This window comes from Carassius gibelio, chromosome B11 (assembly GCF_023724105.1).
Source record: "Carassius gibelio isolate Cgi1373 ecotype wild population from Czech Republic chromosome B11, carGib1.2-hapl.c, whole genome shotgun sequence".
In the NCBI taxonomy this organism is placed as follows: domain Eukaryota; kingdom Metazoa; phylum Chordata; class Actinopteri; order Cypriniformes; family Cyprinidae; genus Carassius; species Carassius gibelio.
In genome coordinates, this window is record NC_068406.1 from 24,285,644 (window position 1) to 24,308,415 (window position 22,772).

Consider the following 22,772-nt stretch of genomic DNA (forward strand, 5'->3'; position numbering starts at 1 on the left):
ATGATCAAGTTAATGTTTTGCAAATTTTAATATAAAGATTTCAGGTTTAAATCTTTGAGATTCTATATATATAATTATTATATAATCATAGAGTTCGTAGCGGATCGTGAATCATTTGAGTCAGTTTGGGGATCGCGAATCATTTGAATCAGTTCGGGAGTTCGTAGCGGGTTCTCGAATCATTTGAGTCAGTTCGGGAGTTCAATGCGGGTTCGCGAATCATTTGAGTCAGTTTGGGGATCGCGAATCATTTGAATCATTTAGGGAGTTCGTAGCGGGTTCGCGAATCATTTGAGTGAGTCAGTTCGGGAGTTCAAAGCGGGTTCGCGAATCATTTGAGTCAGTCGGGAGTTCAAAGCGGGTTCGCGAATCATTTGAGTCAGTTTGGACAACGGGAATCATTTGAGTCAGTTCGAGAGTTCGTAGCGGGTTCGCGAATCATTTGAGTCAGTTCGGGAGTTCAATGCGGGTTCGCGAATCATTTCAGTCAGTTTGGGGAATCGCGAATCATTTGAATCAGTTAGGGAGTTCGTAGCGGGTTCGCGAATCATTTGAGTCAGTTCGGGAGTTCAATGCGGGTTAGCGAATCATTTGAGTCAGTTTGGGGATCGCGAATCATTTGAATCAGTTAGGGAGTTCGTAGTGAGTTCGCGAATCATTTGAGTCAGTTCGGGAGTTCAAAGCGGGTTCGCGAATCATTTGAGTCAGTTCGGGGATCGCGAATCACTTGAATAAGTTTGGGAGTTCGTAGCGGGTTCGCGAATCATTTGAGTCAGTTAGGGAGTTCGTAGTGAGTTCGCGAATCATTTGAGTCAGTTCGGGAGTTCAAAGCGGGTTAGCGAATCATTTGAGTCAGTTTGGGGTTCACGAATCATAGCTGTATATGGATAGGCATTTTTAACTAATTTAGTAGCTAGTTCTAATTACGTTTTCCAAGCTTGTTTAGGTGTGATATGTCGTGCCTAAAAAGTGCACAGATCTAAGCTAATGTATGTTACATGATGAAGTCATACTAGTGCGCCTGTGCATTTTGAGTGCGTTCTTTCACTGCATTATTCGGTGTATTCAAATGCATTTATGAATACATGTGAATGATCACAAAATTCAAGATATGGGGGTTAGAAAATGTATATATTTATATCATTTTATGTAGTTAATCAATATCACACGAAGAGTGCCATTTAAGTTTTCTCCAAAAATCAGCATGATTAAAATGTGATATTAAGTTACTACAAACAATAATTTAAATACAAATACAAAATGTTGCAGAATAATGTAATATATGAATGAATAATAGTCTAAAGAACCTTTGTGCCAAAAGGTTTCTTTCTTGTCATTATAGAACCTTTTTAGCATAAAAGGTTCTTTGGAGTTGAGTAAAGAACCCTATGGTTCTATATAGAACCCCAATGAACCCTTTTTTCTAAGAGTTTGTTGTCATAACGTTCACCTTGGAGATTGAAAATAGGGAGAGGGAGAGGTAGAGTAGATACAAGTCATGATCTGCAAGATTAACCACAATCTGATGTGATCCGACCACCTCAGAGAAAACCAGTGTTGAGCAGCTGCAAGAGCTTTAGAAGCACAGCAGCTGTGGTCAAAGAGTTCTCGTGTGTTCTGATTGGATGATGATGATGATGAGTGGATAAATACTAGAGCAATCAAATAGTGAGAGAGTGATCTGCTCACATGGTTATGTTCGTGGATGTTTTGATGTACATATATATATGAAACAGAACAGGAATAGGGTCTATTAACAGCTTCATATATAAATGTTGTTTCATCCAGATTGAGTTGATCCCGCTGCAGACCAGCTCACAGACCAAGCTGTGCTGCACAGACTCAATAATTTTGATGTAAAACTGATTTGGACAGCGTCAGGAGTAGAAAATAGTTCAACAGGAAGCACTCTGGGATGTTTCTAACTACTGTGATGTTCATAAAACCCACACTAAACATGTGCAGGATACTGGAAGAGACACAACGAACATGCAGATCAATCTTATTGATTATGTTTGCCGCCCAGAATCCAACATCACGCTTGACTGCGTGTCACACAGAGCATCAGCTGCCCGCGTGTGTGTGTGTGTGTTTCACAATTACCCGTATAATGAGACGAATTGCTGCCATTCCGGATGTGGCCATAACTTTAGCACTGTTTGGGACGAGGTTCAGTAAGGTTGGCATGATGTTCTCAGCTCCGTGATCAAATCTATTACCCAACACAGACGACAGGTGTCTGGAAGAGAAACATCAGAGATCAGACGAACACAGAACACAAAACCTAGTGAGCTGCCTGTGAAGGGAGTATTTTGAGGCTGGCTTTAGACCTAAAGAAAGAGGACAACCAAGAAACACGTCTGAAGTGGTGTGCAGGATTTGTGTTCTTATAATCCATGCAAAATGGACAGATGGACAGATGACAAATTTACATGATAATTTGCCTGTGCACCATCCTGCAGAATACAATTCATTTTGATTGTAGTGTCCACTCTTTGCTGACATAGTGTGCGGTCACTGACATGTAAGGCATCAAATGTAAAGGGCCAAATATTGACAGACAAACATGCCTGAATCGTGGTCAAATCGCCCATTTAAGTAGTCCTCTGTAATGGAGAAAGCACACTTTTCTTGGTGTTTCTTTTCTTGTCTTGTTTCATGTGGGCGATAATGACATCTCAATGCCGAACCCCCATCTGCTCAGAGTAAGCTAAAATCAACCAATTGTCGATATAATTCCAGGGTTTCCCATGCATTGATTTATTTGTGAAGGGCTGCCACAATATCAAAACTGACCGCCACAAATAGATTTCCAAAAGGCTTTGTCTTCATTGAATGAACATGAGCACTGCACGTTTCAAAATCAAAAAGCGGTGCAGGTGTTACTATATTACTGTATTTCAGAACGTAATCGACTGTATTTAGAACATTTTCGATGTCAGAGCTCACAGCTGCTTTACAGCCGTTACTGGGAAAATCTGCCGCTCTTAAAGCGCCCCCTGCTGGCAGAAAATGAATTTGCATATATATGTATATATGGGGGCGGGGGAGTCCTGCTACAAATAGAGTGTAAGGCTGTGGGAAACACTGAATTCAGAATGCAGATGCCCTGGAGTCGCAACAGAGCCAGAGCAGCATCCACACACTTGGTGAAAATTCATGGTGAAAGTGCAAGGCCGAATGGAAGAACCAGATATTGGAAAGATTCGTCCCTGGAAGCAAACCTCAGGAACTTCCTGTGTTGAGGAAGGATGGAAATGTGGTAGAACTGAAGATAATTTATATCATCTTACGCGGGCTCGGGCTTGCTCTCTGGTTTGCTAGGTAAACGAGCGGTCATGGGATGTGTTTCGATTAGCACGAGAAAGATGCAAAAAGAAACGGAGGCTTGCTTCTGGCGAATAGGTTTTGGTTGCACCAGCAACTAAAGCAAAGTCCGAGGTGTGGAAAAGTTTTGACCGTGTTTATAATGAAGATAATGAGTGAATAATTACGCATCATCGGTGAGTGCAGGAACGCGATGAATTAATCTACAGTGGATTCAATAATGTTCCTCCACAAAAACATGTCTGCTTAGCATAATCTCTGTGAGTAAAGGTTTTTCTAATGAGAACTACATATAAATTGAGTCTTAAATGCATAATGTGGACAGAGTATTTACGCTAATGTTGGCATTATTGTTTTATTAAATGTCAGCTGCTAGTGGTGAAGCAAATCCAGCGGAGCCTTTATCTTAATTTCGTTATTGCCAAATACCCATCTTAATTTAAAATTTATCTTAATTTAATTTGTTAAAAAAGACTCGTTTTTATTGGTGCGTTGGTTTATTTATAGGCTAAATGAGCCTGTGTCTGTTTAGAGTCCTGAGATGTTACGATGTTACAGAGGACTTACTTTATTTCTTTATTCCAACTTCCAAGTGGTGTAGTCTATGTTAGTCATGAATAAATTGTTAAAACATGTATAAAACATGTATTATAAAACGATTCATTCTTGACAAAAGGCAAAAGAGCTGTGTGTGTGCACATTTTAATAATGTTGGGCTGTAAACGGGTTTAGGCTTTTAAAAAGCTGTCAATTAAAATGTACTTGTCGGGCTCGGGACGAAATCTGTTGGGATGGGGATTACAGCTCTAATGTAAATACAATTAATTGTATTTCGTGTTGTACCCAATATTAGTGCTTATCAAAACATTATGTCATTAGTATTACAAAATGCTAACTATCAGTTGCGCATTTCACATAAAAAGCTATATTTAAGTTGCAAATGAGTCATTTATGTGACTCTATTTCAGCTGTAATGTTGTCTATGAAGGTAGTTGCCTATGGTTTGGAAAAGAGCCTGACGGTCTAATGAAAGTGTGTGTTTTCATGCGCACTAAGTGCTTCACATTCTCTGCTCCATCATGAAGCGCAGCAGATCTTATGATGCTGGAATCCGTCCAATGTTTGAAACCAGACCACTTAAACTAATTGATTCTTTTCATTAAACTAAGTCTGTCAGCACGACTCAGCAGTCAGTCCGTATTCAACTCAGGGTGAACGGGATGATGGTTTAAACCAGGCAACTGCATCAAACCAGAAAGATGTAGGTATATTTGAAAACCTATCAGTGGATAAGACTGATTTACATTGTAGAAAACAATTCAGGAGGTGAAGCAGCTTTTATTTCACTCACCCGAGTGTGATACAGGCCTCGCGCACCACCTGCGAGCGCAGGTCTTTAGCCGAGAGTTTGAGCGGCCCCTCCAGCTGCCGTAACTGCTGCGAAAAACCATCGTAGTCGCTCGCGCCGGCCAACATCAGAGAACGAACCTTTTTTAACTGTAAATAAACAAATCAATGGGTCAATGGTCACATTTAAATAACATGACCCCATAATACTGAAGTGATCTGATAACGACCAGTTTGATCGTACATTACAAAATAAACATAACAAAATGGAATCTATTTTGTTTGGAAGCTGAGAAACAAACAATCTGAATTGTGAGGTATAAACGCAGAATTACGAGACATAAACAGAATTGTGAATATATAAACTCAGCATTATGATAAAAACTCAAAATTTTGAGCTATTAAATCAGAATTGTGAGATTTAAACTTTGAATCATGACATATAAACTATGAATTACAAGATTTAAACTCAGATATAACCACAAAATTGAAATACAAAGTCAGAATTACTATATAGAATTACAAGATATAAACTCAGAAATACGATATTAAATCAAATTTAATTAAAAATTAAATTCATGTATTTAGCAGACAAATAATTTTCTCCTATCATGTGTTCCCTGGGATTCGAACCCCCAACCTTGTGCTTGTTAACACAATGCGTCACCACTTGAGCTACAGGAACACTGTAGCTGATTGATATAAACTCAGAATTCCAAGATATAAACTCAAAATTGAGATATAAACTCAGAATTGAGATATAAACTCAGAATTGCAAGATATAAACTCGGAATTACGAGATATAAACTCAAAATTGAGATATAAACTCAGAATTAAGATATAAACTCAGAACTGCAAGATATAAACTCGGAATAACGAGATATAAACTCAAAATTTAGATTTAAACTCAGAATTACGATATAAACTCAGAATTATGATATAAACTCAAAATTGAGATATAAACTCAGAATTGAGATATAAACTCAGAATTGCAAGATATAAACTCAGAATTACGAGATATAAACTCAGAATTGAGATATAAACTCAGAATTGAGATATAAACTCAGAACTGCAAGATATAAACTCGGAATAACGAGATATAAACTCAAAATTTAGATTTAAACTCAGAATTACGATATAAACTCAGAATTATGATATAAACTCAAAATTGAGATATAAACTCAGAATTGAGATATAAACTCAGAATTGCAAGATATAAACTCGGAATTACGAGATATAAACTCAAAATTGAGATATAAACTCAAAATTGAGATATAAACTCAGAATTGAGATATAAACTCAGAATTGCAAGATATAAACTCGGAATAACGAGATATAAACTCAAAATTTAGATTTAAACTCAGAATTACGATATAAACTCAGAATTATGATATAAACTCAAAATTAAGATATAAACTCAAAATTGAGATATAAACTCAGAATTGCAAGATATAAACTCGGAATTACGAGATATAAACTCAAAATTAAGATATAAACTCAGAAATACAAGATATAAACTCAGAATTGCGATATCAACTCAGAACTGCAAGATATAAACTCAGAATTAAGATATAAACTCAGAATTACGAGATATAAACTCAAAATTAAGATATAAACTCAGAATTACGAGATATAAACTCAAAATTAAGATATAAACTCAGAATTATGAGATATAAACTCAAAATTAAGATATAAACTCAGAATTACGAGATATAAACTCAAAATTAAGATATAAACTCAAAATTAAGATATAAACTCAGAATTGCGATATCAACTCAGAACTGCAAGATATAAACTCGAAATTACGATATCAACTCAGAATTTAAATATAAACTCAGAATTGAGATATAAACTCAGAATTATGAGATATAAACTCAGAAATAAGATCTAAACTGAGAGAGAAATCTCGTGGAAGAAACTGCTTCCATAATTTTGCAATAATGACCAGTTGACTTCACATTTCACTTCTTACTTAACAACTGAATAAATAATCTACATTAAATATTGATTTGAGTTTAAATTATTTGTTGATTGTTTTTATATTATGTGAAAAGAAAGTAAACAAGAGACATGAAACTAGCACAGCTATGTATAAAATCACTAATACAATAAATAAGTATATGGTTTAGAGTCATTATACACAAATACGTGACCACAGTATGATGCCATCGACCAATCACAATCAAGTATTCCAGAGAGATGAGTAACAAGCAGCCATTTTATTCCATTATAAATGTGAAATCACTCACTGCAGCTACTCGCTGTTCCCAATCATGTTTGTCATCGGACAGAATTTCTCGGATCTTGTTCATGGAGTCCTCGAGCTCTCGAGGTGAGTAAATCTGTGAGAAACAACAGCGTCATCAAACTCACTGAGCACTGGCATCTGTCCAGAGATCTCTAATGGAAAACCACTGAATGCAAAGTCCAGGATGACACTCCACATTACAGATGTTATTGCTGAGGTATTGATGAATCTTTGAGTTACTGACACACAAATGCATTTGGATGTAGTTTAGAGTCAGTTATGGTGAATTTTATGTTATTGTTTGTTATATGTATTTTTAAATTTGGGCTGCCAATCTTGGCCAGGACACTCCTGCAAAAGAGATTTTAATCTTAGAGTTTAGAGTTTTCTTTCTTGGCTAAATAAAGGTTAAAAAAAATTAAATTAATTGATTTAAAACAGCTGGTTTCTATGTGAATATCTATTCAAGTGTAATTTATTCCTGTGATTTATTCAGCATCATTACTCCAGTCTTCAGTATCAAGTGATCTTCAGAAATCAGAATAATATGATGATTACTGCTCAAGAAACTTTTCTGATTATTATAAGTGTTTAAAACAGTTGTGCTGCCCAATATTTTTGGTGAAACTGTGATGCATTTTATTTTTTAGGATTCACAGATGAATAGAAACTTTAAAAGAACTGCATTTAATTGAAATTTATAAATATTATAAATGTCTTTTCTCTCACTTTTGATCAATTGTATGCATCCTTGCTGAATGCATTGAATATACATATTAATTGATAAAAAAGCAAAAATACAAAGTCTACTAATGCTTACCTGTACAGAGGGCACATCTTCAAAGGCACGAATAAAGTCTTCCTCGTCAACAGCTCCAGCTCCAGAGCTCTCCTTAACTGATAACAACAAGGAATATGTCCAGTAAGTTTTAAATAGATATTTAATATTCAATGTTTTTTTAATTTAATGTTTTTTAAAAAATATTGTTCACAAATCTGTCTAAATCTGTGTTCGTGAGCACTTCTCCTTGTGTGGCATATCAAGATGCTGATTATATATATATATATATATATATATATATATATATATATATATATATATATATATATATATATATATATATATATATATATATATGTGTGTGTGTGTGTGTGTGTGTGTGTGTGTGTATTTCATATATTTTATAGGTTTATTAAACATTTAAAATGTAAATATCAAAATAAACAGTTAATACTAATAAAAAATAAATAAAAAAATGTTAACAAATTTTATTTAATCTAATTTTGTGCAAAATAAAAAAATAAGAATTATTATGAAAAAAAAGAAATAATAATAAGAAGATTTATACACACAAACACACACACACACACACACATATATATACTTTTTAAATATTTTAATTAATATTTATTTTATATATATATATATATATATATATATATATATATATATATATATATATATATATATATATATATATATATATATATTTAATTCTATACAAAATAACATTTCTTATTTATTTATATATGTTGTTATATTATAAATGTGTTTTAATTGAGACTGTAAACATAGCTAGAGCTAATATGGCTTTGCACTGCAGCACAACACTGAAATGTTTTATTACTTTTATAACAGAAAAGCTGGAACACTGGATTGCCCAAGATTCATGCAAACAGCACAATAACAGTGAAGGGTCTGAGATGCAGGTAGTTGACCTGAGCTCTTGCAGCTGGACGCTGAGCTCGGTCTGCGCATGGATCCTGTCCGACGCACCGATGACGCTCCTTTAGAGGACGATGAGGAACGACCTCCATCCACCGAATCGTCATCATCCACGCTCTTATCTAAGGAACCACAGAGAAAACACCATTTATACACTTATAGTTCTTACAAACATTAGAATTTTAATGCACTTTTATGAATCTTGTAACATGCTTTTGTGATTTCATTCGTGTTTGTTTTTTTAAGGTTTAAAGGTTTTAAAGGGTAATCATTCGTAGAACTAATTGCATTCATTTAAATTTACTTTTAAAGGTTTATACATGCTTTTTTCCATGTGCGCATAAATGGCCCTAGACCACAAAACCAGTCGTAAGTCCTTTTTTAAGTAATCTCTCCATTGATGTGTGGTTTGTTCGGAGGACAATATTTGTCTGAGATGCAACTGTTTGTAAATCTGGAATCTGAGGGAGCAAAAAAATCTAAATATTGAGAAAATCATCTTTAAAGTTGTCCAAATGAATTCTTAGCAATGCATATTACTAATCAAACATTAAATTTTGATATATTTACGGTAGGAAATTCACTAAATATCTTCATGGAACATGATCTTTACTTAATATCCTAATGATTTTTGGCATAAAATCAATGACCCATACTATCTATTTTTGGCTATTGCTACAAATATGACTGTTTTTGTTCTCCAAGGTTACATATATATTTACATTAGTTTTTTTTTTTTTATTGTTTTTTTTTTCACATTTATTAAAATTTAGTTATGTTTTCCATCCAATATTTCCATTTTATTTTATTTTGGCTTTGTTTCCATTTCATTAATTAACAACAATGCTTTTAATAGCTTTCGTTTCAGAGAACCATAACAACCCTGGTTTGCACTACAAGTTAAATTCAGCTTAATGCATGCAAACGAAACAAGAATAAATAAGACAAGGCTGTAAAACCTGCAGACATTCAACTAAACATCCTGATATTACGCTGCACCTACAGATCTCCCATGTGTGTGTGTGTGTGTGTGTGTGTGTGTGTGTGAATCTGAAGGACACTCAGGAAACCCTGGCAGAGCCGCTCACATGAGGAAACATCACCAAAATCTGCCAGACCAGCGATCAATCACCATGAATTATTTATACACACACACACACACACCCGACCTTATTCATCATGCATTAGTGTCAACACCTCTCTCCCACAATCCTTCACTGCAAACGCCCATCTAACACGCTCTGAACTACTCCAGAAACCTCCCGGGAAACAAACACATTCATCCACACATCTGAACCACAAACATAAAAAAAAAACAGACTCAAACCCTTCTCTGACCCCAAAAGAAGAACTTAAAACATCATTCACTTCATTTATGATTTATGATACACCCCCAAAATGATGTTTTTTTGTACACATATCCTTGTTTTTACAGATTTTGTAACATTTTGTATAGATTTTCTGTCACAAACTATTAGCATATTTTAATTAACATGCTATTTTATAGATTTATTAAACATTTTCCACTGGAGGTTTTATAAGGCAGGTTGTGAGGACATTTGATGACCATAAATTAATTAAATAATTGTATTAATTTAATAAAACGAATTAGAAAAATATACTAAATTATATGAATTTTAATATAAAAATATAATATATAACAAAATTTTAATATAAAAATATACAGTTAATACCAATTAAAAAAAATGTTTTGTTTAATTTTGTGTAAAATAGAAAAATATATAAAAACAAAATACTAAATATCTTATTTAAAAATGTTTAAAAAAGCATCAAAATAGAAAAGGCAAAAGGATGAAGGCAGATTAATAATAAAAAAGCTATTTCTGGAGACAACTGCAAAAACACATTTGTACTTATATTTTGTATATTTTAATTAATATGTTATTTTATTATTAAGCATTTTCAATTGAAGGTTTTATAATTTAGGTTACAAGTCATTTGGTGCCCATAAATGAAGTAAATAATTTAATTAAATAAAATAATTTAAAATACAAAATAAAACAAAATATTATTTTAATATAAAATAATTTTTTTTTTTTTTTTGGTCCAATCTGATGAAAAATGAAAACAAAAAAGACACATTTTAAATATCTTATTTAAAAAATAATAAAGCATAACAATTGAGAAGACAAAAGGGACGAGGCAGTCTAATCTGCCATTTCCTGTCTACAAACACACTTTTGAGAATATGACACTTTCTGTCCTTAACCCTCACGAGGAATTTGCATATCTTACTGAATACATTATTAACGTCTATCAAGCATTTTCAGTTAAAAGGTTCCATAATGCAGGTTTAGAGGACATAAATGCAAAACACACACACACACACACACACACACACACACACACACATGCGATGCATGCAGCATTTAATCACAGCGATCAGATTTGAGAGACAGAGGCCGAGAGACAGACAGATGTGAGTCTCTCTGTCTCTGTCTCTGTCTCATGCAGTGCTCAGACAGCGAGACTCTTACAGGCGCAGATCCTCCGGCACACCAGCTTCCTCAACATATCGTCACGCTTTCCCACGCTGCCTCATTCTGACACACGCGACCCCTCCCTGTGAGTGTGTGAGTGTGTGTGTGGAAACTGGAGCATGCTGGGATGAGCTATTACTGATGAAGCTCCGCCCACACCGCTGGGTGGAGGAGGGCAGGGGGAGGAGCCAGAATGGATACTAGCATAGTGCTCACTACATGCACTGCATACTGCAGCTTTAGATTGAATATGAAACAGTATGCACTGTAGTCACATGACCTCGCTTAATAGCATGTTTAATTCAGTAGGCGGCGATCCATCGGCAACTAAAAATTTTATAATTTGATTTAAAAGTTATTGAAATGTTATAATAAAAAATAAATAAAAATACAATATCAAGCATTATGAATAAAATATTTTTTGGTCTAATTTAGTGTACGATGAAAATAAGACAAAAGGACATCATTTGAATATTTAAAAATAAAAAGGCATAAAATAGAATAAGAGAAAAGGCAAGTCAAAATGAATGAGGTAGCAATAATAAACATTTAAATAAATAAAAATGAATAATAATAATAATGCATATTAATGTGTATAATATAATATAAAAATATATCTGTATTAGTGCTGTTAGATGATTAAATGCAATTAATCACATCCAAAATAAAAGTTTTTGTTTATATAATATATGGGTGTGTACTGTGCATATTTATTATATATATATATATATATATATATATATATATAATAATTATATATAATAAAAATGTTACGTTCGTATATTAAATATATTTATATATAATATAAATTATATGAATATAAATATATACATCTAATTAAAAAATAATAATATAGTATGTTTGTGTGTTTATATTTACATAATAGATGTACACAGTACACACACATATATAATGCAAACAAAAACTTTTACTTTGGATGCTATTAATTGCGATTAATCATTTGAGAGCACTAATTTAAATATATATTGAAATAAAAAGATATATAAATAACAATAATAATAATAAAAATGTAAAAAATAAATAAATAAAAGTTAATTAAAAAGCTAATAATAAAAAGAAACAATTTTGTGTAAAATTTCTTAAAATACAAAATGAAAGATTATATTTGATTTAAATAAAAAAAAATATATAAACATTATTCTCACTGAAGCCTACATGTGGGGATTGGCCGACCTGTCTCTAAAGGGTGCAAAAAAAAAACTTTTTTACATTTTTACAAATATATAATTATTCTGATCAGCAATAGTTTAAACATCTAAATATCTAAAAACATTTACGGTCTGATCAAAAAATGAGCAAAAAGAGAGACAATAAACATTACTGATGACATCAGTTCTGGATTATTCATCAGATCAGCGCTCTTCCAACACACACACACACACACACACACACACACACACACACACACACACACACAGAGTCATCCAAACAGCTGACTGCATCCACTCATGAATCACACACTCGTCATCATCATCGCTGACAAACACTGACACACACTGACCAGGTTAACCAGCAGAAAATACAGCACAAAACAGCCAGAACAGACCTGCATTACACTGTGAGACATGTTTCTGTGTGTGTGTGTGTGTGTGTGTGTGTGTACAATCAAATCTACATATCAGCCATATTGAATTAGTTTTTAAATACACAACACATATGAACCAGTTTGTATGAGATGAAGCACATCACTAGTTATAATCCTTACTGGTTAAAAACATTCAAAACAAATAATCAATGTTAATAATCAGAGCTCTGATTAGAAGTCAAAATGCAAAATCTGATTATTTTAGAATAGATTTTAATTATTTAATATTTAGAAAATATTGTGATAAATATCAGATAATTTAAAAACAATTCTCAATTTTCACCAGCAGGGGGCAGAACACTAAAACTAATGAGCTGGTACTTTGTGCTACAGAACATCTTCTTTGCTAATTTTAGGTTAATCATTAAATAAAATAAAAAAAGTATTCCAAAATGATGGGGCGTTACACAACCAAACATTCAATATATGTGAAACTGATCAAATATGTCTCTAATAATATCAGAAGTACATAATAAAGGCTCCTAAACAAAATTGTGTCTGTGAATGCAACCAAACGTTCATATGGCACTTATGATGAAAGGAAAACTTTATAAAACCGAGTTTTATATACTGCACAATAATGCCATATATTTATATATATAATAAAATATATAAATTTTTTCTGTTTTCATTTTATTTTAGCTAAATTTTAGCATTTTGTTGTGTTTTGTCACTTTTTTAATGTCTATATACTGTAGGTTTATTTAAATTTTTGTTTTATTTATTTTATTAATTTAAATTAAAGTAACAGATTTAAATTAGTGACAGGATTTAGTAACTTCTATTAAATGATTTTATTTAATTTAACTAAATATAATACAATACAATAATTTTGTATTTTATCATTTTATTAAAGCATTTTTCTTGTTTCTTTAGAAATAATTAAATTTAAATCTACTTAATTCCTAAAAACAATAAAACCATAATGGAAACATTTGAATGGTCCTAATTATAGGCTTCATTTTATTCATTCAAAACATAATTTCATATGATTTAAGGATGAATGATGATAGATTTTGTTTTTGCTAAATATTAGATTGAGATCGGAATTTTGCGTATTACGAATCAATAGATTCAGATCGGAAATTTGCATTTTGTGAATCATTAAATTGAGACCAGAATTTTGTATATTGGGAATCATTAGATTGAGATCGGAACATTGCCTGTTGCGAATCATTAAATTGAGTTTGGAATTTTGCATATTGCAAATCATTAGATTCAGATCGGAATTTTGTGTTTTGCGAATCATTAGATTCAGATCGGAATTTTGCTTATAATCATCAGATTCACATTTGAATTTTGTGCACTGCAAATCATTAGATTGAGATTTGAATTTTGCGTATTATGAATCAATAGATTCAGATCGGAAATTTGCATTTTGTGAATCATTCGATTGAGACCAGAATGTTGTATATTGGGAATCTTTAGATTGAGATCGGAATTTTGCGTTTTGCGAATCATTAGATTCATATCGGAATTTTGCGTTTTGCGAATCATTAGATTCATATCGGAATTTCGTGTTTTGCAAATCATTAGATTGAGATTGGAATTTTGCGTATTATGAATCAATAGATTCAGATCGGAACTTTGCGTATCGTGTCTCATTAGATTCAGATCGGAACATTGCGTATTGCGAATTATTAAATTGAGATCGGAATTTTGCATATTACGAATAAATGGATTCAGATCGGAACTTTGTCTATTGCGAATCATTAGATTCAGATCGAAACTTTGCATTTTGCGAATCATTAGATTCAGATTGGAATTTATCAGAATTTTGCGTATCACGAATCAAAAGATTTAGATCGGAACTTTGCGTATTGTGAATAATTTGATTGAGGCCTGGTTTTACTATAGTAAAAGTTTAGTATCCATGTTTCCTTTTTTCTTTTTTCCAAAGTTTGCTTTTTATGATTTTCAGGTCTAGCTTTAGAATTTTCTGAAAAATGGGTCTTAAATATTTTATTTAGTCTTTATTTTAAATTTAAATATCTGAAATGGAATGTCAACTTTCATTAATTTGATTACAAAAATGTTTCGCAATCTGCGATCAAAACAACTCTATGTTAAGAATATATCTTAAGAACTACTCGCATCTTATCAAGGGTTTATCAGTTTAAATCTTCTCTATCAAATTAGATCAATCTATGTTTTTATGCAACTTACATTTTGTGAAATTTGTGCAAACCTTTTCCAGTGCATTTCAATTTGCACTTTAGTGTGCGTCTCCTCAAAGACAGAAACCCGATCACTAGTGAACACAATCGAGATGTAAACACAAGGTGATAACAGGAATATTTCGCTCAAGTAGAGCCTCAGGTGAATGCGTGAGCAGCTAAAGCCATCAGAAATTAAAAAGGGTGGCAGAATATCAAATATTAAGTCGATGATCATGAATACTTCAGAGCACTTCAGACACCTGATACGCAGCTCACAAACTCACAGGAACCCAACGCCACATAACAAGCCATTAAAACAGCACTGATATGCTAACGCTGATGCCTTCAAGTCATTATAAACGGATGATAAAAGAGATACGAGATGAGCTCGAGACATTCAGAAGATGCAGAAATGAGAGTGACTATAAAACCAAACCGTGAACACTTGATCCTCACATGCATTACATGCAACAAACATCTTGAATGCACCTGCAGCGCTGAAACACATTCACATGATCTCACCGTCCCCTGCTGTCATGACGGAGGCTTGATTTGCAGTAATGAAGCTCTGCTCTGTTGTGTGTTTCTCTAGTCTTGTGACTGAACACACACACACACACACACTGCTCTCGTCTGCAGAGACTCCCTCTCTCCTGACCTCACTCGCATTTAAAGGAATAGTTCACTCAAAAATGATCCAAAAACTGGTGATATTTTGAATCAGAGCTTCAGGGATTCATATAAATCCATCATATGATTTCAGAAGACTTAAAATAGAGCATGAGTCATGTGGAGCACTATTACTGAATCTTTACACAAAATATACTAGAAAAGTTTGCAAATGTGTTTTTTTTTTTTTTTCTGTTGAGTTGATAATATTTGATGCATCCGGTTTATGACTCATATAATCTGATATCATTAGAACATGGAAGACAAAACAACTCAATTAAAAAATAATAAAAAAATTATATAATATATCATATCTATATATGTGTGTGTGTGTGTGTGTGTGTGTGTTTCATATAAATATTGTAATTCAATGTAAATGTAAGTGAGATCTACTAACAGTACCGGAAAACTATTTACTACCATTTTATTTTATTTTATTTTATTTCAAATAGTTTCCAATGCAAATAATAAACTAAAACTTAAATATATATATATATATATAAAAGCACATTTTGTTTAATAAAAATAAAAATACCAAAATTAATAATTATAAACATGATTAAAAACCTGAATTATATTAAAAGACCACTGGAAAAATACTAAAAATGACAAGCACATAAAAATTACTAAAACATGAAACAAATAAAATCATTAAAAATATTTTTTTTATTAATTAAAAAACTGTAAAAATTAAAAACATTAATAAAAACCCTGAACCATGTTAAAAGAACACATAAAAATTACTAAATGTGTGTGTGTGTGATTCATATAAATATTGTAATTTACTGTAAATGTAAATCAGTGAGATCTAGTTACAGTATAGCAGATACTTAAAAAATGTATAATATTTTATTACTTTTACAATGATTATTTAAGAGATATAACCATTTAAAAATAATGTTACACATTTTGCATTCGGGTTATTTTTTACCTTTATATGTATGAAGTAACATTAAGTGTCAAAAACACTTTTGCAAAATGAATTATGAAGTTAAATTAGAGTTAAACACTAATTATGTGTTTTTGTGTTTTCCTGTTGATCACTTGTTACTCAAAGTGAAAGTTTAGGTAAGTTGTTTAATTATTTTTAACAAATTAAAAACTTCTGAGAGTAATATTTATGTTTATTTTATGTTGTTTTGTTAGAAATAAATATGTGATTTGAAAATCAATTTCCCTTGATTTTTATACCGGAATTCCCAGATATATATCCCATATACGTAAAGAAAATTATATATATATATATATATATATATATTTTTTTTTTTTTTTTTCTTTTTTTTTTTTTTTTAATTTTTTTTTTTTTTACATGGAGTAATAACATGATGGTAACTTTTATTAAAAAATTAGAAATTGCTGAACATATACAATATGGTTGTAAAAAATCAGATTCTTCCAGACCCAGAATGTGAAAATAATACATTTTGTGAATGCATTATGAGGGCTAAAAAAGATATAAAAGACGAAAACTTGTGGAAAAAACGAGAACAGATGAAGTCAATCCACATTCCACCGTCCCAAACGAAACCAAGCCAACACACACACACACACACACACACACACACACACACAGAAACTGGGGCAGCGAGGAAACAATGGGAACAATCTCAGCGGCGACACACACACAGAAGAAAGCACAGTTTATCTGCCGGTAACTTCATTCTGCACATGATAGTGCTTTATAACATCACACAGATCATCAATTATAACACAACGGACTGACCTGAGGACAGCGTCATGTTCCCAGACCTCTGCACTTCATCAAACCTTCTGAAAATCACATTCAAGCTGAAGCAGACAGACAGAAGAAAGAGCTCCATCAGACACTAACACACACACAGGCTTTATCTGTCAAACAAGACCTGTTCTTTTATAAGCCTGAGGTTCTACTAAAGAAATCAGAGAGGAATAAACAGATAAATAAATTGATTAATTAAGCAAAAAAAAATAAAAAGTATAAAAGCAAAAAGTAAAAAAATTATATACAAAATATCAAAACTATTAAGCGGTTTGTGCACTCTAAATAAATAAAGTAAAATAAAAATAAAAAATATATATAAATTAATTACAGTTTTATATTTAAAATAAATCCTAATCATTCAATTAAAATATAAAAATGGTGTTATAATTGTAAAAAGTTAAGAAATTAAACCTGGAAAAAATGTTTCTCAAATTTTAAGACATTTTCAAAAGATAACGTCTTTTGTAAAATAAGAAAAAATTAAAACAGAAATTATAAAAAGCATACGATATCAATATATTTGATCGTTTGTTCAAATCCAAAATGTATAAATGTTTAAAAAAAATAATTCCATTAAAAATACATCAAATTTAACAATTAAATTGCCATTAAAATGTAATAGAATTTTTTTTTTTTTCAATACAGTGCATGAAAATGTTTTGTAAAATGTAGATGGCACTGTAACAAAACAAAAAAAGGTGAAAAATAAAATGCACACAAAATAAGGTAAACTAATTTTTTAATAACGCTAATTTAATTAAATGTAGTTTAAAATAAAGTGTAACATTAAATTAAAACAAAACATTTAGAATAAAATACATAAAAATGTGTTTACTAAAATGTGGTTGACACTGTTGCTGAGGAAGTGATTTTAATAATAATAATAATAATAATATTAACTGTTATTGATCTGATTGTATTACCGTGACTGCGGCAGCCCCTTCTTCCCCAAATCCACCCTCACTCTCTCCCCGACGTGTCTGTAAATCTCCACCAGACAGTTCATCGCACCGTCCCGAACCTGACCGGAAACATCCAGTCCTTCATCAGATGCTTTTAACAGCACATACACTCAAAAACTGCAAACAATTGCAATCTGCATTGCATTGTGGCACTCCATATATCTATATAGTGATGTGTTAATAAGACTGAATACAGTAAACATTCTCTAACATGTTATATAATCACATTAGCATGCTCTTTTCATCACTATAGCATGGTGAAGGTATAGTTCCTGTGATGACCAGCAGGGGACGCTATAAACCATTGATCGCTCACCTGACTCGCTGGGTCTCCTAACAGATGACAAATATGAGGAACTATCTTGCTAAGGGTTAAACCCTGAGCTCCATATCTGCAAAACATGAGAAAAAAGTATATTTTTAAAATAAAACTACAAGGGGTGAGTTAATAGAGAAACTGAAACCATAAAATACACGTGCTGTATGTTCCCTGAAATAAAATTCATAAAACTATTTACTAATATTTTATTTTATTTTTATTTCAAATAGTTTCCAATGCAAATAATAAACTAAAACTTAAAAAAAAAATATATATATATATATATATATATATATATATATATATATATATATATATATATATATATATATATATATATATATATATATATATATATATTTTTTTTTTTTTTTTTTTTTTTTTTTTTTACTACTACAAAATACAAAAGCTCATTTTTTTAAATAAGAATACCAAAAAGTATTAATTATAAATATTAATAAAAACCCAGAATGATATTAAAAGACCACCGGAAAAAATACTAAAAATGACAAGCACATAAAAATGACTAAAACATTAAACATATAAAATGATTACAAATATTTTTAAATATTAATAATAAAAAAATAAACATTAATAAAACTTAAATATTAAAATTAAAATAAACTTAAAATTAATAAACTAAAACTTAAATTATTTTATATTTTTTTAAACTACAAACATTTTTTCTTATAAAAATACCAACATTAATCATTATAAATATTAATAAAAACCCTGAATGATGTTAAAAGAACACAGGTAAAAAGTACTAAAAAATGACAAGCACAAAAAAAATTACTAAAACATTAAACATTAAATCATAAATGAAAAATAAATAAATAAATACCAAAATGTAAAATATTAACAACATTAATAAAAACCCTGAATGATATTAAAAGAACACAGGTAAAAAGTACTAAAAAATTACAAGCACAAAAAAAATTAATACAACATTAAACATTAAATCATGAAAAAAAAATAGCAAAATTAAAAGCTTTTATAAAAACCCTGAATGATATTAAAAGAGCACAGGTACATACACATTAAGAGTGGCAATAAGGCAAAAGCAAACAGCTTCTCTGCTCCGGATGTTTTTATGTCTGAATCCGGCCAGCATTCGGTCCCAAACATACTGCAAACAATTACACTTTTATAAGTTTTAAGCCACAATGTATTTCATATTACTCTAAAGCAGGATGCTGTACGTGTTTCACCTGTGGATTGGCCGCTTGGTCCATGATTTTTAACAGAAGAGCCTGCGCTTGATCCCGAACCTGGTCCTTAGAATCACCTAAACGATCGATTAAACTGGGCAGAACTGAGAGAGAAACAGAAAGAAGACATATTCTGAAGATTAGATCAAATTATTATCATACAGGCACAAAAATGTGTTTCAAATAAAATGCTACATTCAAAATGTGCTACATTTTAAAGAGTACATTTTAAATAAAATATAATTTAATATTATATTATAAAATAAATATTTATCTATATATTATATTAATATAATTATGAATAATATATATTTTAAAAAAATTAATAATTTATTATTTTTATTATAAAAACATTTTCACCTGTTCCTATTTGTGTTTTGAAGCGTTCCTGTAGTCTGGTCACTAAAGCAGATACTATGTCCATTCCCAGAAGCGCCACCTTAAAAAAATATATATATACATAAATATGTATTAATCAAAATAATAATAAAAATATATAACATAGCAATAACTTAAATTACAAATGACATTCGCTAACATTAAAAAAGTCAAATCTGCATTGGAAATCTCTTTTCTGTAAGTCAGACTGTGTATGCAAATCCAAACAGCAAAGGATTATGGGTAATGTCCAAGAGGCGCCAGTATGATCACTTGGATGTTTTCCGCGGAAACGCCTTTATTTTTGCTCATAAGGTAGGAGTAAATCATCATTTGTGACTGTAAATGCTCTACTTTTATTTTTGTTCACCCTACAATATCAACAAAACGTTGTGCTTTTATAAAATAAAGAAAACAAACATGATGCTCTTTTCGCCGTCTCGTCTTGAACAGGAGCGCTTTACAAAAATGAACCGAAACTCGTTGAATACATGCCTCACAGACATGATCAATATATCTATAGGAGACTTTAAATGAGTACTTAACCAAATAAAACATATTGAAAACAAAAACTCTTTCGTTATAATAATCCGTTAAGATGCATTTATTAAAGCGTGCATTTTACGCAGCGCAACACACAACGCAATGCATAAAAACTAAGTATAAGTCATTATAATCAGTAATTATGTCCCCAAAGGATTCAACAAATGCCTGGTTTATAATGGGTTTTATTGTTTATAGAAACAGACACCGACTCTCACAGGAAACAGTCTTTGTCCTTCATCAAATGCGCGGCACACGTCTGAATATTTGGGTTGGACTGTTCTGGAACAGTGTTGTAGTTTCACAGCGTCTGCACAACGGGAGCAACAACAATACTACAGCAAGAATAAAAGTTAAGCCTTCTGTCTTTGCTTGAACATTTGGGCGTGTTATGCAAATCTTCCCACATAGTGATGTAGACATGTGGGGGCGTGTTTTAGGAGGCCGTGGTTGACTCTTAACTATGATAAAGAATATCTCTTTGGCTTTCAGACTTTAGTCTTTGCAACTTTACAGATATGGGTTTCCAGGCCAGCTGTGGGAGAGCGCTCTGATTGGCTGATGAGGCTCAGCCGTTTCTGAAGCATTAAAGGAGGTGTGAAGAAAACATGTATGTTCATACTGCATCGACCAATCAAACTGACCTTTCATCCTAAATAACAATCAGACATATACAGTCTTATTATCTTATATTACCCATATGACTCTGAGAGTGAGTACAGCAGCACTGCTAATGCATCATGACAAGCTGAACTACATTCACTGCAGCACACACACACACACACACACACACACACACCGTCTGTAGAGTCAAACCACTTTCTGTATGTCAGATTTAACTCAATCAGCTGAATCTTCTGATTTCTCTCTTATGTAGAACGTGAAAGAAATTAGGGCTGCGCAATTTGGGTGGCAAAAAAAATAAGCAATTTTTCTGATACAAATTGTGAATAAAATAAATGAAAAAAAAACATTAAGAGTTTGTAGGGCGGTGCAATTTGGTCAAATTTTGGTTGTGGGGTTTTTATTATTATTACTATAATTAACTTTTTTTTAAAATAATAATATACATAAAATATATAGAAAACATACATGTTTCAAATGTTAAAAAAAGAAATTAATAATAATAACAATTACAAACTGATAGTAGTTATATTATAATATCACTGTAAAAAAAATAAACCATTTAAAAATAATCATAACAACAGTTACGATAATAAGTATTATTATTGTAATTATTATTCAATTAAAAATAAAAAGATACTTAATATAAGGAATATTACTACTGTATTGTTATATTTAACTATAAAATAAAACAATCAAATAATTAAAGTATTATTACTGTTTTTGTTGTTGTTATTTACAATATGAAAAAAAATTAAATTGTGGTATTTTACTGTAAAACTAAAATAAATAAAAAAAATTGGGGGAAAATAATAATAATAATAATAATGATAATAAAAAGAAAAGAAAATTACATTCGAACTGAAAAACTCCAGTGCCATTATTCTTACTTCATTTTCAAATGTTAAAACATCAGAGTTTAATTTTAAAGGAAGACTGCAGGGAGCTCTTAAAGCTTCTCTTTTGTTGATAAGCGCCTTTAATTACAAGTTTGAGGAGATGGTTGCCACATGTTCCCTAAATGCACATTAAACTCAGAGACTGACTTCATGTGGAACTGCATTTACTGAGAACCGAGTCCAAACAAAACTGACTTTCACTGCATGGACCACAAAAAAAAGCAACGAGAAGTTTTTCACAATATCTACCTTTATGTTCCACAGATTAAAAATAAATCATAAAGGTTTGGAACAACAGGAAAGTGAATAAATAATGACAAAATGTTCATTTTTTTTTTGGATGAACTATGGGTTTAAAAGTGTTGAGATGCACGAGCTGGTTCATTAAAATGTATAATTATGATTTAGTTTCCAAGAACTCCTGCCACTGGTCAAACAGAAGAACAAACAGATACAAAGAAACAGAGGCAAACCTCTAGCCCCGCCCCCAAACTCACGCCATTGGCTGGCTC

General features: G+C 31.5%; 1 protein-coding gene across 1 annotated transcript in view; it reads right to left on the reverse strand.

Annotated features, from left to right (window-relative positions):
• LOC127968360 (CLIP-associating protein 1-B) overlaps window positions 1-22,772 on the reverse strand; it is a 63,096-nt gene that overhangs the window by 35,240 nt on the left and 5,084 nt on the right. Inside the window, exons 3-13 of the mRNA XM_052569527.1 lie at window positions 20,177-20,255; window positions 19,817-19,920; window positions 19,643-19,734; window positions 18,603-18,678; window positions 18,248-18,345; window positions 17,307-17,371; window positions 8,642-8,770; window positions 7,743-7,819; window positions 6,924-7,016; window positions 4,679-4,824; window positions 2,104-2,239 (exon numbers count right to left, since the gene is read on the reverse strand). Of these exons, the coding sequence (XP_052425487.1) occupies window positions 2,104-2,239; window positions 4,679-4,824; window positions 6,924-7,016; window positions 7,743-7,819; window positions 8,642-8,770; window positions 17,307-17,371; window positions 18,248-18,345; window positions 18,603-18,678; window positions 19,643-19,734; window positions 19,817-19,920; window positions 20,177-20,255 (1,095 nt within the window). The remainder of the gene's footprint in view (window positions 1-2,103; window positions 2,240-4,678; window positions 4,825-6,923; window positions 7,017-7,742; window positions 7,820-8,641; window positions 8,771-17,306; window positions 17,372-18,247; window positions 18,346-18,602; window positions 18,679-19,642; window positions 19,735-19,816; window positions 19,921-20,176; window positions 20,256-22,772) is intronic.